The following is a 2,208-nucleotide window of genomic DNA, read 5'->3' as shown; positions in this document are numbered from 1 at the left end:
GATTACAGGCTTGAGCCACCGCGCCTGGCCTTTTTTTCTTTTTTTTTAGACTAGGTTTCGCTCTTGTTACCCAGGTTGCAGTGCAATGGTGCCATCTCGGCTCACTGCAACCTCCGCCTCCCAGGTTCAAGCGATTCCCCTGCCTCAGCCTCCTGAGTAGCTGGGATTACAGGCATGTACCACCACACCCGGCTAATTTTGTATTTTTAGTAGAGATGGTATTTCACCATGATGGCCAGACTTGTCTCCAACTCCTGACCTCAGGTGATATGCCCTCCTCGGCCTCCCAAAATGCTGGGATTATAGGCGTGAGCCACCGTACCCGGACAATTTTTGTATTTTTTTTTGGAGACTGAGTCTCACTCTGTCGCCCAGGCTGGAGTGCAGTGGCTGGATCTCGGCTCACTGAAAGCTCCGCCTCCTGGGTTCATGCCATTCTCCTGCCTCAGCCTCCCAAGTAGCTGGGACTACAGGCGCCCGCTGCCTCGCCCGGCTAGTTTTTTGTATTTTTTTAGTACAGACGGGGTTTCCCCGTGTTATGGTCTCGATCTCCTGACCTCGTGATCTGCCCATCTTGGCCTCCCAAAGCGCTGGGGTTACAGGCTTGAGCCACCGCGCCCGGCCAAGTTTTGTATTTTTAGTAGAGATGGGGTTTCCCCATGTTGACCAGGCTGGTCTCGAACTCCTGACCTCAGGTGATCCACCCGCCTCAACCTCTCAAAGTGCTGGGATTACAGGTGTGAACCACTATGCCCAGCCTAGTCTTTTGATTTCAGTTTCCTCATCTGTAAAATGGGGCCACAGGAGACCTGCTTCGTATAGTAGTTGTAAAATGATGTGGGAAGCTGGGTGCGGTGGCTCACACCTCTAATCCCAGCACTCTGGGAGGCCGAGGTGGGCAGATCACTTGAAGTCAGGAGTTGGAGACCAGCCTGGCCAACATGGTGAAACCCCATCTCTACTAAAAATACAAAAATTAGCTGGGTGTGGCGGCAAGCGCCTGTAATCCCAGCTACTCAGGAAGCTGAGGCAGAACCGTTTGAATCCGGGAAGTGGAGGTTGCAGTGAGCCGAGATCACGCCACTGCACCCCAGCCTGGGCAACAACAGGGAATCTCAGTCTCAAAATAAATAAATAAATAAATAAATAAAATTAAATAGTTGTTTTTTTTTTTCTACGGGCACCTGGCAGCTTTTATCCTTTTTATCCAATTCATTCCACGTGCCCAGCACAGAGCCAGCACCTGGTGGCCACTGGCAGGTGCACAAAGGGTGGGGGGCTTTTAAGGATGAGGAGAAGCATGAGTGGAAGGAGAGATGGGTAGATGGCGGCTGAAGAAAGGGTGAGGGAGCAGATGAGTGAATGAAGCCGTGAGTGACGTGTGTGGAAAGACGGACGGATGTATCTGTGGACAGAGGGGCAGAGGATGTCTACCTTCTCCAGTGCAGCCTCCTGCGTGTCGGCTGAAGGTGAAGACTGCAGATCTAAGCACACTTCTTCAAAGAAAGCTGCCAGGGAGGGAGAGCAGAGGGGCTGCCAGAGCAGAAATGCTTCTCCCACACCGCCAAGCTTCGGCCACGCTGTCCCTGCTAGCTGGAGTCCCCGTCTCTGGCGTTTTCCTTCAGGATCTCCCACCCTCTTTCCAAATCCCACTCACAGCCCACTCCCCTGGGTCACTTCCAACACACAAAGTGAGCCCAAGTCCTGCTATGGGCTTCTAAAGCCACACACGCACCACACCAGCCTGTGGCTGCTCCCCCACTAGGCTGTGGGCTCCTTGAGGCAGGGCCAGGGCAAGATTTACCCTGGGCACCCAGGACGGCCCCATGCAGGCCTGGTCGCCGTATGTTTCCCAAATGAACTAAGCATCAGGGCCAGGCCTGGGCCTCACCTTGGGTCAGGTACTCTGTGCCATCCTCCAAGATCTCGTCTGGCAGCAGTTTCCCTGGGGAGCTGAAAAGGCTAGGGCTGAGCCCGAGGATCTCACTTGGGTGGCCTGTTCCACTCCAGACATCGATCTGGGGAGGCCCCAGGGACAGTGGGCTCCCTGGAAAGGAAACAGCAGACTCAGGGGTGTGGCCAGAGATCACCCTCTGCCCTAGCACAGCAGCTGGCGTTGAGGAGATAGTGCCTGATGCTTCGGAAAGCGAATCTCAGTTTCTCATTTTGAATTTTTTTTTTTTTTTTTTTGAGACGGAGTCTTGCTCT

At 53.7% G+C, this 2,208-nt stretch overlaps 1 protein-coding gene across 1 annotated transcript in view; it reads right to left on the bottom strand.

Annotated features, from left to right (window-relative positions):
* The window catches only part of BHMG1 (basic helix-loop-helix and HMG box domain containing 1), a 42,123-nt gene that overhangs the window by 3,995 nt on the left and 35,920 nt on the right, over positions 1-2,208 (bottom strand). The window contains exons 10-11 of the mRNA XM_011975148.1: positions 1,892-2,047; positions 1,435-1,508 (exon numbers count right to left, since the gene is read on the bottom strand). Of these exons, the coding sequence (XP_011830538.1) occupies positions 1,435-1,508; positions 1,892-2,047 (230 nt within the window). The remainder of the gene's footprint in view (positions 1-1,434; positions 1,509-1,891; positions 2,048-2,208) is intronic.

Source organism: Mandrillus leucophaeus, unplaced genomic scaffold (assembly GCF_000951045.1).
Source record: "Mandrillus leucophaeus isolate KB7577 unplaced genomic scaffold, Mleu.le_1.0 Scaffold151, whole genome shotgun sequence".
Taxonomy (NCBI): domain Eukaryota; kingdom Metazoa; phylum Chordata; class Mammalia; order Primates; family Cercopithecidae; genus Mandrillus; species Mandrillus leucophaeus.
The sequence above is the reverse complement of the archived record's forward strand: the minus strand, read 5'-3'. Positions and strand labels throughout refer to the sequence as shown.